General features: G+C 40.3%; 1 protein-coding gene across 1 annotated transcript in view; it reads right to left on the bottom strand.

Annotated features, from left to right (window-relative positions):
- LAMA4 (laminin subunit alpha 4) overlaps positions 1 to 12443 on the bottom strand; it is a 109103-nt gene that overhangs the window by 21251 nt on the left and 75409 nt on the right. The window contains exons 19-25 of the mRNA XM_082481814.1: positions 11445 to 11618; positions 10285 to 10427; positions 9801 to 9963; positions 7591 to 7724; positions 6245 to 6416; positions 4223 to 4354; positions 2997 to 3139 (exon numbers count right to left, since the gene is read on the bottom strand). Of these exons, the coding sequence (XP_082337940.1) occupies positions 2997 to 3139; positions 4223 to 4354; positions 6245 to 6416; positions 7591 to 7724; positions 9801 to 9963; positions 10285 to 10427; positions 11445 to 11618 (1061 nt within the window). The remainder of the gene's footprint in view (positions 1 to 2996; positions 3140 to 4222; positions 4355 to 6244; positions 6417 to 7590; positions 7725 to 9800; positions 9964 to 10284; positions 10428 to 11444; positions 11619 to 12443) is intronic.

Raw genomic sequence — 12443 nt, 5'->3', positions numbered from 1 at the left:
GATGGCCACACTCAAAGAGTTGCGGTCAATGGCTCGATGTCCAAGTGGAAAGCAGTGAAAAGTGGCGTTCCTCAGGGGTCGGTGTTGGGACCAATGCTGTTTAACATCTTTCTTGGTGACATGGACAAATGTATTGAGTGCACCCTCAGCAAGTTTGCTGACAACACCAAGCTGTGTGGTGCAGTTGACACAGTGGAAGGAAGGGATGCCTGCCAGAGGGACCTGGACAGGCTGGAGAGGTGGGCCCAAGCCAACCTCATGAAGTGCAACCAGGCCAAGTGCAAGGTCCTGCATCTGGGTTGCAGCAATCCCAAGCACAAATACAGACTGGGCAGAGAATGGATTGAGAGCAGCCCTGAGGAGAAGGACTTGGGGGTGTTGGTGGATGAGAAGCTCAACATGAGCCAGCAATGTGTGCTCGCAGCCCAGAAAGCCAACCGTATCCTGAGCTGCATCAAAAGAAGCGTGGCCAGCAGGTCGAGGGAGGGGATTCTGCCCCTCTACTCCCCTCTCGTGAGACCCCAACTGGAGTACTGCATCCAGCTTTGGAATCCTTAGCACAAGAAGGACATGAACCTGTTGGAGCAGGTCCAGAGGAGCACCTCTCCTCTGAAGACAGGCTGAGAGAGCTGGAGTTGTTCAGTCTGGAGAAGAGAAGACTCTGGGGAGACCTTATAGGGGCCTACCTGTATCTGAAGGGGGCCTACAAGAAAGATGGAGAGAGACATTTTACAAGGGCATGTAATGATAGGATGAGGGATAATGGCTTCAAACTGGAAGAGGGGAGATTTAGATGAGATATCAGGAAGAAATTCTTCACTGTGAGGGTGGTGAGACACTGGAACAGGTTGCCCAGGGAAGTTGTGGGTGTCCCATCCCTGGAGGTGTTCAAGGCTGGGTTGGATGGAGCTTTGAGCAACGTGGTCTAGTGGAAGGTGTTCCTGCCCATGGCAGGGTGGTTGGAACTAGATGATCTTTAAGGTCTCTTTCAACCTAAACCATTCTATGATTCTATTATTTTACTTCCAGATTAATTTATTTGGGAAAAAAGGCAATTGACAGAGGAAAGTGCTGTTGAAGTGAATGAAAATACACTGCTTTGAAAGAATATTAAACTCCTCCTCTAAGACTAGAGCTAGTTTCCCCCCCTGCTGCTGCCCCCCAATGTCAGTTAAATGTAAGTCTGTCTAGAAAAAGGAAGCATAAATATCAGTAGTAGATAGGAATAGTAGTAGAGAGATAGTAGTAGATCATCAGTAGATTATATAATTCTAATACTGACTTAAGGTTCTGATAAAAATGAAATTATGATACCACATTTGGACCGTACATTTTGCTTTCTATCTTGTCATGAGAACCAAAGCTGAATACAGTATCAAAGACAAAGGTGTATCTCTGCTTAAATAATTTCTTATACATTTTAAAATATTATAATTGATCATATTTTTACAATGCCTATGGATTTTTTCTGATACAAGTTGTTTATCGAGATGCTATTTTTTCTGCTTTGACAGTACCTTCCAGGTGTTTTGCAGAATAACCGCAGTTCACTCAGAAAACCGTGGGCATAATTTATGTGATTCATCTTATATCCTACATTTGTGAACAAATCTCATCTTCCATTGAGCTGCTCAATTGCCTAGATTTCTAGGTCCTTGTGGGCTCTTTCAGTGTTCTCTAGGCTTGATTAAGCAAAGTAATTTTCACCATCCTGTTGCCCTTTGTTTCTACATCATTAATGCACTTAATACCAGCCTTAAGAGAGATCCTTTGGGCACGTGCCGTAGACTTTTTATACTGTGAAAATTGAAGAGTTACTACTATGTCTTATTTTCTCTTTCCCAGCTGCTTTCTAATCCACTGCAGCCTTTCCCCTCTCCACCCCACTGGTTTTCTTAATAGCTTCTTATGACAGACCTTTGTAAAGAACTATTTGAAAGGCCAGATAAATTACATACTCTGTTTCTCCCTTGCTCACCATTTTGTTGTTCAGATAATTACATGGGATTGAAAGGCACCATTTTCCTTTACATGAAGTTTGTTCCTATCTTAAAAGCTTAATCTGTAGGTATTTCGTATCACAGACATTATTTATTGATTCAACAGGCTGTCCTGACAACAAAATAACGTTTCAGGAGATTTATCACTAGTTTCTAGAAACTATTGCGCAACATTTGCTATCTTCCTTTTCTTTTTTTTTTTCTTTTTTTCTTTTCTTTTTTTACATAGAGGGTATTTTAAAGAGAGATGGTATTTCTGTTAGCAGTCGTGACACTTGAAACAGCAGCTGGAGCCCTTCTGAAAATACCGCCCTTGCTATCTGACCCCGGGAATGAATATTGCCTGTCAAAAGAGCATACCCTGCTTCAAGCAGCCGGTCTGCTCTCCCAGAGCGTGACCCTGGTCCAGCAGATTCCCACAGCAGGAAATGAGAATTACACAGTCTACTGAGATTAAACTTGGCTTCTGTCAAACGGTACAATGGGAAAATGAGACTTTTTCTTTTCTTCCCACGCCTACACAGAGCCAGCTGATTTGGGTCTAGAGAGAACCTGAGACGGATCAGAACTGAAATATGTAGTAGGAAAAATATCATCTTTAGATTTTCAAATGCAGTTGGTAGAGGGTTTTGATCCTTCAGCTGGTGCGTTGCTATTTTACCAAGATCACTTTTTGCAGAGCAAGGAGCAATGGTGATTCCATGTATTCATGTGTTCTTTGAAAATGCCTTTTTGTTTTAAGAAGACAGCAGTTTCTGTTACCCTTACTAAAACTAGACCAGTTTCAGCAGAACTTACCTGCGCTGGATCAAGCCTAATCCTTGGTACTTCAGAACTCTGAGAGACATTTAGAAGAGTGTCTGAGAGGTTGTTTTACGTAAGGTGTTGAGGCTGGGAAATACGTTTTATTGTAAGCCCTTCAGCACAGATCATATAATGTAACTTAACTATGGTGATTACTTGAAGATAACGATTGAATCCCAGTTGTAAACCAACCTGGAGTGCAGGATCTCTGCAGGCGCTCCTCCAATGTAGATGTCTGTGAACGGCATTGCTGTTCTTTCATTGTCCACACTTTTTATATGTCGCCTGTCTACTACCAAGATCATCTTCTTAGAATTGTGATATATAATAGAAATCTGAAAAGAGAAACACGTGCTTAAAAGTGTCCAAAATGTCACCTTTTCTAAGTTGTCATGATTGCATTGTAATTGATTGCATCTTTATATCTTTTTGTTTGAAAGGCTCCTCCCATTTATCAAAAAAGTTGTTTGTAAATCAGGAGAGGCTGACAAGAATTACTAGTAGAGAGCTTATTTTAATGTCACAGTGTCTCTGATGACTGAAACCCCAGGATATCTCACTTATCAATAAATCCACATGTAAGTACCCCACGTCAAATTCTACACTGTGGCAAACAGATAAGCTCCATTAGCTTCAGAGTGCTTTCTTGATTTATCCGAGAAGTTAGAGCATACTTCTTAAAAAACTTATTTCTTTATCAAAGCATAAAAAGCTTAATTGTGCTCTGCTTAAACATGTTGAACAGAACTGTAGATGTAGTTGTGGATCGGGAATCACTTTGAATTTGTGTCAAGTAAATGACAGGAGAAGCAAGTCACTAAGGGGGATTTGCTACTGTCACTGTCACAGTTACACTGGCTTAAAGCAAATTCTCTTAAACCAAATACAAGTAGATATTTTAGATCTACCAAAGTCCCTAAAATACTGTGCATAAATAAAAGACTGTTACCAAATTAATTCTTCCTTCAAATGAAATGAGAAATGCAATATTTTTTGTAACACAATGCACAACAGCTAAGGAGGTCAAGTTAACGTAATGGCATGTTTTTAGTCGAGGAGAGTTGTATATTTGAAGGATATAGTGGTCCTGGATATAATTTCATTTTAAATTAATAAGGCTTTTTCTCCCATGTGAACTGTCCTGTCCTTGGCTAATAATAGGCAGAGTCTGTCCACAAGCACTGTTTTACCAGGAGGCAGGGAGAGCCTTCTCTTTCCACCTCTCAGTGGTGCTGGGACTTGCATGTGCTCTTTCACATGCAAGGCAGGCATGCACTCTACTCTTCTGCCCGCTCTACTGCATCACCACTTGGCCCCTCATCCTTTTGCTCCTTTCACTGGTGTTGGAGCAAATTATTGCTGCTTTGGAGCTGCTGGGATAGTTGGTCAAGTGGCTGTGATTGTAACCGCATCTCTACCTCGTGAAATTTAGCGTCGTTAATCTGAGCTTTCTTCATGGAGTCCTCTAGCAGTACAGGGCCAGTGCTGAAGCCAAAGTCATAACGGAGGTACAAGAAACCATTGTGCATCTCTAGACTGAAGAACATACTCTGTATAAAACAAAACAGCAGTCGGAAAAGCACTATGATTGTGACGGCAATTACAAAAATGAATAAGCGGTCTTATGAGAGTGTCTGACATAGTGAAAAGCATGCTGGGATAAGGTATTTTTATTTGCTAAACTATAACACAGTTTCTGGATTGCTTTTATATATATAATATATGTGTGTATATATACACATACACACGCACACATAATTGTTTGATAAACAGCACTTATTTGAAGACTTGGTGAACTGTTTCCCTGTAGGAATAGTATTTGGTAGCACGGTAATGTCAATATTCTTTATCAACAGAGTACTCCTAATGCAAACACATCTGTTTACTGTCAAGTAATACCACATGTCCCAAATGAAAGATGTTATACCGGTAAAAGCAACGTTGTGCTAGAATGGCTGTATCTGCGTTAGCAGCTCCTGCCACAATCCCTGTAACAGCTCAGGATTATGTCTTTTCACAGCCCTGATCAGCACCGATATATTTACTGAAGGCTGAGCAATAGATAGAGTATTTGCTGTGTATTTGGTTTCTGGATTTCCTGCCTATTCCTGCTTCATGGTTTGGTTTCTGTTCTGTGGCTGGTGACCTAAACTTTATAAACAGGAGCTCTACTTCAGAAAATCTTTAGGGAGCAAACTGTGCATCTGGGTTAATGCTTTTAATGCTAATGTTTGTCTCTTTCCTAGCATTCACGCTGTTGTTCCCATGCCTAATGGAAACAAGGGAACAATAATTGTCAAAAAACTACTTCAGGTCAATAAATGCTGTCTCTGACACAAATGAGTCCACCTTCAGAAGTCATTACTTAAAGTAGTAAAAGTAGGTTTTAATCTAGTGCTTTTAAGTGAAACTGCAGCTTAGGTTTGTTTGGAACAGTTTAAACTTGAAAATGAAACAGGGATTACATTCAATATGTTTATGAGCTGTCTTAGCAGAACTGAATAATGATCTGGCTTACACAGTCTGTCTAAAAGTGCCTGTGAGCAGGCATGGTCTTTCACAGCTAAGATCCAACTTGATTGCGGTTTCCGCCGTAACACACAAAGTGCATACATCTCTGACAAACATCTGGGCACTTTTGCTTAGAAGAAAACCGATTGATTTGCAATAGAGGCTGTTAAACTTTTAATAGCAGTTGCTCCTGAGAGCAAAGGTTAGTGGTGGCGTGCTATGCTGTAGAGCAAATTGCTCCCCACAATTCTCATCTGGAAGTTACCCTAACGGCAAGCACTAGAGAGTAGCTCTTCTAATGAGAGTGGATTTTTTCTTTTGTAAATGCTCAATGCAGTGGTAGATGTAGGTGTCTGGACAAGTGTATGTCTGTGGACTGCATTTACACAGTAAAGTATTTTCTGCAGTTTTACCAAGTTGTAATCCACACAGGACTTGGGAGCTTCATGGGGAGATGCCCAAAGACAAAAAAAAATCTGAGTTTGTCTCCAGAGAATATTTGCATGTGGAATCTACTTTCTTCAAACCCTTACAGAGTTTTCATCACCCTCAAACTTCTGAAAAGCTGGTGATGTTTGGATCAAGCCTTTTTATTTGGCCTACTTTCTATTTTCAGTAACTTAAATAAGCATTTAACTGGAGTACACCCTGAGACACAGTTATAAAGTGGCAGGTACCACAAAGTGGCTGCTTTATGGCAGTTACTTCACAGAAATTTCCTATTGCTCTGATTGCGTATTCACATTTAAACGAAGGTGCCACTACTGGAGTTTCTCTTAAAGTGTCATCACAAGGCTATGACTGGTCTGAACATCTTTCTAGAAGTTAAATGTAAGGACATAAGCATTTTAGATTTTCCACGATACTGTAAGTACAGGGGAGCTTGTTGTGCTCACGGATAAAGGGTACCAGCAGGATTTGGTACTCACCCCATTAATCATCAGAAGGATCAATCCGTTGTCTGTAGGTGTTCGAACTTCTATGTCAAACCGAGTCACCTGGCTGAATCTTCCCCTTCTCTCAATGTTTCTTGCCAAGGCATAGCCGGAGCCATCAAAGAAATAGCTCACAGCCCGGCTCTGAGTGAAAGCCAACTTATTTCTATGAAAAAACAAGCAGGGAAGTAATATTCGGCATATCCCCATTTTAATTTGGGGAAATATACATTTTTTATGATTAAAATACTTTCTTGAAATAATTGTTCTGAACTGCTGCTTCTTCCTGGCGGCAGCGAGACTAATGACTTTCTTTCAAATTCTTTCTGGGAATTTTTTCTGAAAAACAGTGTGTGGCTTTGAAGGTGTATCTAACTCCTTCATCATGACATCGTGCTTTTATCCTGTGTCGTATGTAGAGGACCGGAAAATTCTTTGCTAATCCTTGTAAAGTGACAACACTTCCTCATTGTAAGGGTACATATATATTTCTATTAAGACCTTGCCCGGTTTGTGCACAAACCCATTTGAATTCTCCGGGGCCTTTAGTCAAGCATGGGCTGTGGTGGGGAACCCAGGAGCGGTTGGCATGCACCGTCCTGGAGAGCAGCGGCTTGCGCTCCCTGTGGGAATGGCACGGGAAGCAATCACTTGCTCTGTCCCAACATCTCCTGCATTTCTTCCCAGTGAGAGCTACAAGTTTCTCTCCCGTTCTTTTTATAGAGAGATTCTACTGTTGCTGCCTGTTGTATGAACAAAATCCCCGCTATGCCTGTGCTAAACGAATGCTGCAGTTGATGTTCACTCCTACTTTAGGGGCTGCGTTTTGCAGTTTGTGAATGGCTTATCTGAGGAATTTCTGTTGTGGGTTTAAGAGTGTGTGGCAGAAAGATAACTTCTGTATGGGCTTTGCTAGCCGGGGTGGGACTGCACTCAAGTTTACCCGTCCCACTGTAGCTTACTGGTTGGGACTGCATCGCTTGCAGCAACAGGATTCGATTCAGGAGTGGTCCTGTGCTTGGCAAGCGGTAGGGGTGAGGAGGGAGCCTGGACCATGCCCCAGCTAACACGGCAGTTTCCCTTTTGAAGGCACGAGCAAGGTTGTGAGATAGTTAACGGAGATGGCAGCAAATTGTAGAATATCTCAAGGACCCATAAGGACCATCGAGTCCAACTCCTGTATGTATACATTCGATTTGTTGATGCAACTAGGAGTTAAAAGTGACCGAGTTCCTTCTGGACAACTCAATATCGCCTTCACATTTGTAATCTAAACCGGGAATGAACCGCCAGGACTGGCACTTGCAGAGCAGCAGAGTGACGGTGGGACTGTCCCCTACCTGGCACAAGGTGGCGATGTGGTGGTGTCCATGTTATAGACGTGCTTGAAGTTGTATAGGCTGATCACATCATCGTTCAGGGTAGCCAGTTCCAGGCAGCCGATGAAGCCGGGTAGGTTTAAGCTGGGAGGGAGCTGTGCAGAGGGCAAGAAAAGTGAAAGGAGAAAGGTCACACTCTTGACTCGGGTATCACGAAAGCATTTGTGCCTGGGATCATTTTTGTCTCCGTGTTCTTCATATTTTGAAACAAATGGGATGATGCTATCTTGGAATTGTCTTTGCAGTCCTTATAATTACAGCCATTGTGCTGTAAGTTAAAATGGAGCACGTAAATGGTCTCGCAGGGAGAACAATAGGCCAGGTAAGGCACCTGCAAACAGAAACTCCTCTAGTTTCGAAGGGAGCATACTTGGAAAAGGGGAAAGGGGTTAAGATTTGACTAATCGCAGATCTTGCTCAATGTATTTGAATCTCTCCATAGATATTTCATCCTTCAATGCCAGAAAAATATCGTCATATTGTGACGAAAGAGAGAGAAATGAGAGAGCTCTTTAAACCCAGGAGACTTGGGTTCAAAGTCTGTACCATGGCTGATCCTCAGTAGGTATTGTTTTTGAACAGTTAGCAGGATACAGAAACTCCTCCTTTTAACAAAGGTCACTGCAAATGGAATTTAAATAGCCACATTGGTGAGGGGAAAACTACAAAAGAATAAAGCTCACAGAGCTGGTGAATCATTCTTTTAATATTAAAATACTCTGCCCTGCGGAACAGGTGTGATATTGATAACACCTCTTGTACTTCAGAGTCTGATCACGGCCAGTAACTTTTCTTCAGCTTCCCATTATTTCCACTTTCCTTGCGATATAATAAAAATGGCAATAAAGCAATGCAGAATATGTGTAACTAAGAGAAAATGTAATTCTTGTCTGCAGTACAGATACATTTGATAAATGATAATGTTTCCTTTTTTCCTGTGTTTCTTCTACTATTCTGTTAAATTATGTTAAGTAAGAGACTTCTAACAGTTAAGTGGTACATTTCTGTTTACACAGTATGTAACAGAGAAGCAAAGGCAAAAGCTTTTAGCAAATAAGACTGTATGTTAATAAAGGAAAATGTGAGGTGTCCATTCCTAAGGGAGAAGAGGCCCATATGCTTATCAAATAATTCCATGAATCCTTTTCTTCCCATTCCACTTCTCATTTTCCTTCACTTTTCTTTTTTCCTGTTCTTCTGCCCTGCTCTGGAACAGACCTGGAGGGTTCATCTGCTGGGTTACTTTTTTGTGTGTGTGTGCAACTACTATTCAGTCCTCATTTTTGTTCCCAGGTAATTTGCAGTCAGGGCTCAGTAGTCTAAAATTTAGACCATGGCATATATCTGGTACTCACAGCAATGCAAAAGCTCAGAAATATTGAGTTAATCTTTGTTTTTATATTGTTAGGAGGACTGCTTGCGGAACAGTAGTTGGATGGTTTTGGCACCTACTACAGTTAGCTTAAAGATTTTAGCATTCTCTAAAGTCTCTCTAAGTATGTTTTCATTCAGCCATGCAGTTTTCCTAGCCAAGATCATTCATAACCATTTCTAAATCCAAAAAGCGGACCTGGTATGCTCACAGAGGCAGGTAAGCGAGACGCTAATTCATGCTGACTATTAGGAACTGGACTGAAGCAACTGTCTCACACAGATATTCAGACATGTTTTTCACAGGCAAGTCTTCATGCTGTTGTAAGGCTGGATTTAAATCAATAATAATTTAAATTCAAACAAATCACTATATTGCTAGTTTCCCACACTGTCCAAATATTCACAATACATTACTTTTCATTTTTGTGGCAGTTGGAAAAGAGAAATTGTAAGCACCAAGAACACATTAGCATTGAAAAAAAAAAATGGTAGCCTGCAAATTTGTTAAGCTGGGCTAATAGGCCTTAATTTATGCATGCTACTTAACAGCTAGCAAGCTTTTTCTTATTATTACATTTCAGAAAACTTGAATAACAGCTAATCTGATGATCTTACTGTATGACGTGATACGCTAGAGAAAACAGTAGTTTTCACCCCAGCTAGAAGATGGAGTCCTAAGATGATAAATGACTAAATAAAGACATTTTATTTATTAACTATTTCTGTGTTTAAAGGGAAGCGCAGCAAGATGAGTTTCCTTTATTTAATTTTGAGTATAGAATATTTATCTGACCAACCTTGAAGTCTGAAGGCACTCCACCAACATAGAAAACAGCATCTTCAGGTTCCAAATTAAGGAGAGAGCCAGGACCAAGAACCTCTCCCTTTTTGATGAATTTTTCTTCAGCTGTGCTGCTAAGACTGGGCACAGTTAAAAACATTTTGCCGTGTCTTCCAATCCTGTAGAAGGGAATTGTAAGAGAAGAGAGTTTTGTGTTGGCTGGACTTAAAAAAGAACAAGCAAGCCTCCAACTCCAGGAAGGGGTTTTATTTCCTTACTAGAAGACTGCTACTCTGGGCGAAAAGAGAGAGAAACCACAGACACTTTCTCTTCCCCCCTGTAGCCCCTTGGGTCCTGGCTGTCTAAAAGTAAAGAGAATTTCCATTTATTTCAGCAGGAGTAGAACCAGGCACTGAAGACTCCTGATGAGCAATTCTGACCCAGCCTTTTCTATCTGATTTTTTTTTTTCTCATTAACTGTTTTTGGGGAAATGCTTTACCTCTCAATTTTGATGATGCTGAAGTAAGAAGGCCAGGTGCTGACTGGCTTGGCATCCAGAGGTATCTCCACGTCTTGGCCCCCCAGATTATAAATGTACACAAGGTTGTCATTTTTAATTGCTAGGCCGATGTAATTTTTTGCCTAAAACACCAATGGAGAAAGATGTCAGAGCTACAACATCGAAAGAGATTTAAGGCAGAACATTAGTAAAGGGTGGGCTTTGATAGCCTAAAGGACACCTTTAAATATAACCAATAAACAAAATCTTCATTCTCTAATGGCTTGCTTTCACCAGATAAACCTTTATGGAAAAAACCTCTGATATTTTACTTTATATCATTTTGACTGAGGGAAATACAAGGTCATGAGATGTCTTCTGCCCCTAAATTGGTCATGTTCGATAGGAAGCTGTTCATCAGTATTTAGTGTGCAGTGTCACGTGCAGGAAATAGGAACTTTTGTCTAAAGCCTAGGTATTATGCTGCAATTAAATATTCTGCCAAGAGGGGTTTCACTTGATTTATATTAAGTAGACATTCTTTTTTGAAAAGCTTAAAAAGAAAAGCCTGCCTCTCTACCCTTCCCAAGTAACAGCTTGCCAGGATTATACCTGGCTTGTGAGGTGTGATTTTTTTCTTTTAGGAACCACAATTTAAACAACAATTATTTCACAACACTTAGAGGTGAGAGTACATGCCCTTTCTAGGTGTTTCAAAGTAGCAATGCACGGAGTGCACAAGCCACAGGCAAAGAAACCTTATCTTGTGGGCTTGTGACCTCAGAGATTTGGAATTGACGCTGTCAGTGGCATAAACCTGATGAAAATGTCACCCACAAAAACCAGGATGGTGGCATAACTGCTTCAGAGCACCTCAGTACCAGCAGCGGAGATAGCAAGCACGCTGCGTGGGCAGTCTCATTTGCTTCTTAGGGAGAATCCGTCATTGTTTGGGGTGAGAAGCTTCAAGGACAGGGGTCTCTTGAACCCTTGCTCTTTGCTTGTCACAAAATCAATGATGTCAGTCATATAGTAGACACCTCTTATTTTGAAACATGGAGAAATAGTGAGAACAAAAACCAAGGGTGAATAAACTTTGAACCTATTTCAATTTTCTTTTTTTTATATATATATAAAAATTAACTGCGTTATACTCTTACATTTTTGTTTCCGAGGTACAAAATAAATCTGTCTGGAGATGCTGCCAGTTGTGGGTTGTCTTTCGGAAGCTTTATGTACAAGCTCATGGAAGTGAAAGATTTCAGTTCCTCCACGTTGATCTTTGGATTGACTTCAACAGCTGATTGGCCTCCAAACATCATAGAAACTTGGACCTGCAGTTGCAAGTGTGCTAAATGAGACACATTATTGCTGCCTGCGGACATTACTTAAGGTAAACGTGCAAGAATACTTAGCCAGCAGCCTTGCTTACTGCAAGAGCAGAGTTGGCACCTATATATTGGCCATGCAAAATTGTGTGTTTATAACAATCACTTCTGGAAGACACTGTAAAGAAGATGAAGGGAATTAATTTTAAAATTAATTAAAGCTCCTAGTTAACTGTGCTTCAGCATATTTATAAAGTAAATTAAATTTCAGTGGGACATAAATGTGTGCTTAGTTGAATCAGAGCTACATCATTATGTATGGCACATAATGGAATTCTTACATAGCTGTAAAACTTCTACCCATAATTTATTTCTTTGCTTTGGGAGTAGTATGACCAATTTTCTGTTCATGAGTAATCCTGTTACATTACTGAAGTTACCGTGATATATATGAGATGCTAATAAAATTTTAAAACATGTTCATTTGAGTTCAAAAATGCCTTCAACATAACTGAAATAATGTTTTCAAGTGTAAGCAGAGTATGCCTGAATGACAAAATACATTTAAGGAACAGTCAAGCACTGCGCATGTACTAACTGATTTTTCCTTTTCTTTTTGGAAGTAATGCATGTAGACAGCATATTCCAGCATTGTTAACATATAATAATGAACTGAATTTTTAATTTCTCTGAATGAATTCAAATATACTGTTTTAATTTTTGACCTCAGTGTTCTTGTTACAGAAAAATCCCTCATAATTTATGTATGATAATGAAATTGTTTTTCTCTATTAGATATGTGTGAGCTAAAGATTCTTTTACCCTGCAGAA

This window comes from Vanellus vanellus, assembly GCF_965231255.1.
Source record: "Vanellus vanellus genome assembly, chromosome: 3".
In the NCBI taxonomy this organism is placed as follows: domain Eukaryota; kingdom Metazoa; phylum Chordata; class Aves; order Charadriiformes; family Charadriidae; genus Vanellus; species Vanellus vanellus.
This window is presented reverse-complemented; position numbering and strand designations above follow the sequence as displayed.